Source organism: Tigriopus californicus, chromosome 4, assembly GCF_007210705.1.
Source record: "Tigriopus californicus strain San Diego chromosome 4, Tcal_SD_v2.1, whole genome shotgun sequence".
In the NCBI taxonomy this organism is placed as follows: domain Eukaryota; kingdom Metazoa; phylum Arthropoda; class Copepoda; order Harpacticoida; family Harpacticidae; genus Tigriopus; species Tigriopus californicus.
The window spans coordinates 5,598,248-5,599,425 of NC_081443.1; the positions used below are offsets into that span (position 1 = coordinate 5,598,248).

At 43.5% G+C, this 1,178-nt stretch overlaps 1 protein-coding gene across 1 annotated transcript in view; it reads left to right on the forward strand.

Annotated features, from left to right (window-relative positions):
- LOC131879577 (probable E3 ubiquitin-protein ligase HERC1) overlaps positions 1-805 on the forward strand; it is a gene marked incomplete in the record, with an annotated part of 26,489 nt that extends 25,684 nt beyond the window's left edge. Inside the window, 2 exon segments of the mRNA XM_059225935.1 lie at positions 157-478; positions 480-805. Coding sequence (XP_059081918.1) covers positions 157-478; positions 480-548 — 391 coding nt within the window.
- Positions 806-1,178: the final 373 nt, after the last annotated feature.

Sequence of the window (1,178 nt, forward strand, 5' to 3'; positions counted from 1 at the left end):
TAATAGAAGACTTTTATCACCCTACTAGCCATATTTTCTATCCAAATTCTGAATTGTGTCTTTTCTATTCGTTTTCAAACTGACCAAAATATGCCGTCCAGTGTGAGCAGCATGTACGTATTGCTTTCATTTCCTGATTGTGCATGGCCTTTTCAGAGACTTTGATCACACGCACCCGGTGATAATTTGGCTTTGGGACATCTTGGAATCGTTTTCTGATGAGGAGCGCGTTCTCTTTGTGATCTTTGTTTCGGGTCGCTCTCGTCTCCCCAACAACCCCGAGGATCTGCCTCAGCGCTTTCAAATCCTACGGGTAGATAAACCTGAGAATGGCTTGCCCACGGCTCAAACGTGCTTCTTCCAACTTCGATTGCCGCCCTTCACCGATCGGCAAACCATGGAGGAGAAGCTGCGTTATGCCATTTACAATTGCCGATCCATAGATATGGACCAATACATGTTGCGGAGAGACAGTAATCCCAACGGCGGCTAAACCAAGTTGAGACGACGAGGATGAAGACGATATTCAAATGCATCAATCGACATGAAGAGGCCATTCGAGAAAGTGTCTCTAATTTCATGGATCCATCCATCCATCCAAGCTCAGTTCTCGACATTCCGTACGTGGAATTTATTTTAATGTAGTAGATATCCTAGATTCCCCACCCCGACTCACCGCCATACCTAATCTCACCCTTCCTCTCCTTGTGCCACCCACGCCTTGGCCTGGCTTTAATTCTGAAAAGAAATTGTCCGTTGTCAAATGCATCAATGCAAAATATGTAAATCTACTTCGTGTGTTTTACTGCTGGAGCTTTATTTCTTCACTACGAAACGGAATGCTGTATTCAAAGCTTTTTGACATTAAGCAAGAACTACTGGAATATGGACGAAGACGCCAAGGTTGAGAGTCTGATTTGAGTTAATGAATAGGATTCTTATTCAAATGAGATTGGCCCCAGGTCGCTCACTGCAATATGTATTTCAATTTTCAGCTGGATCCAACAACTGGGTCAAAAAGTTGTGTCCTCTCAAAGTGTAGCACGTAACAGGGCCCATAATTTATCAGTTAGCCCTCTAGCTCATTCCTTCTGTGTAGTTATGAGAAGGCATAAGTTTTATTCCAATCGTTCCATCCAACTACAAACTTGAATACGCATTTGAAGCAACCTGGATCA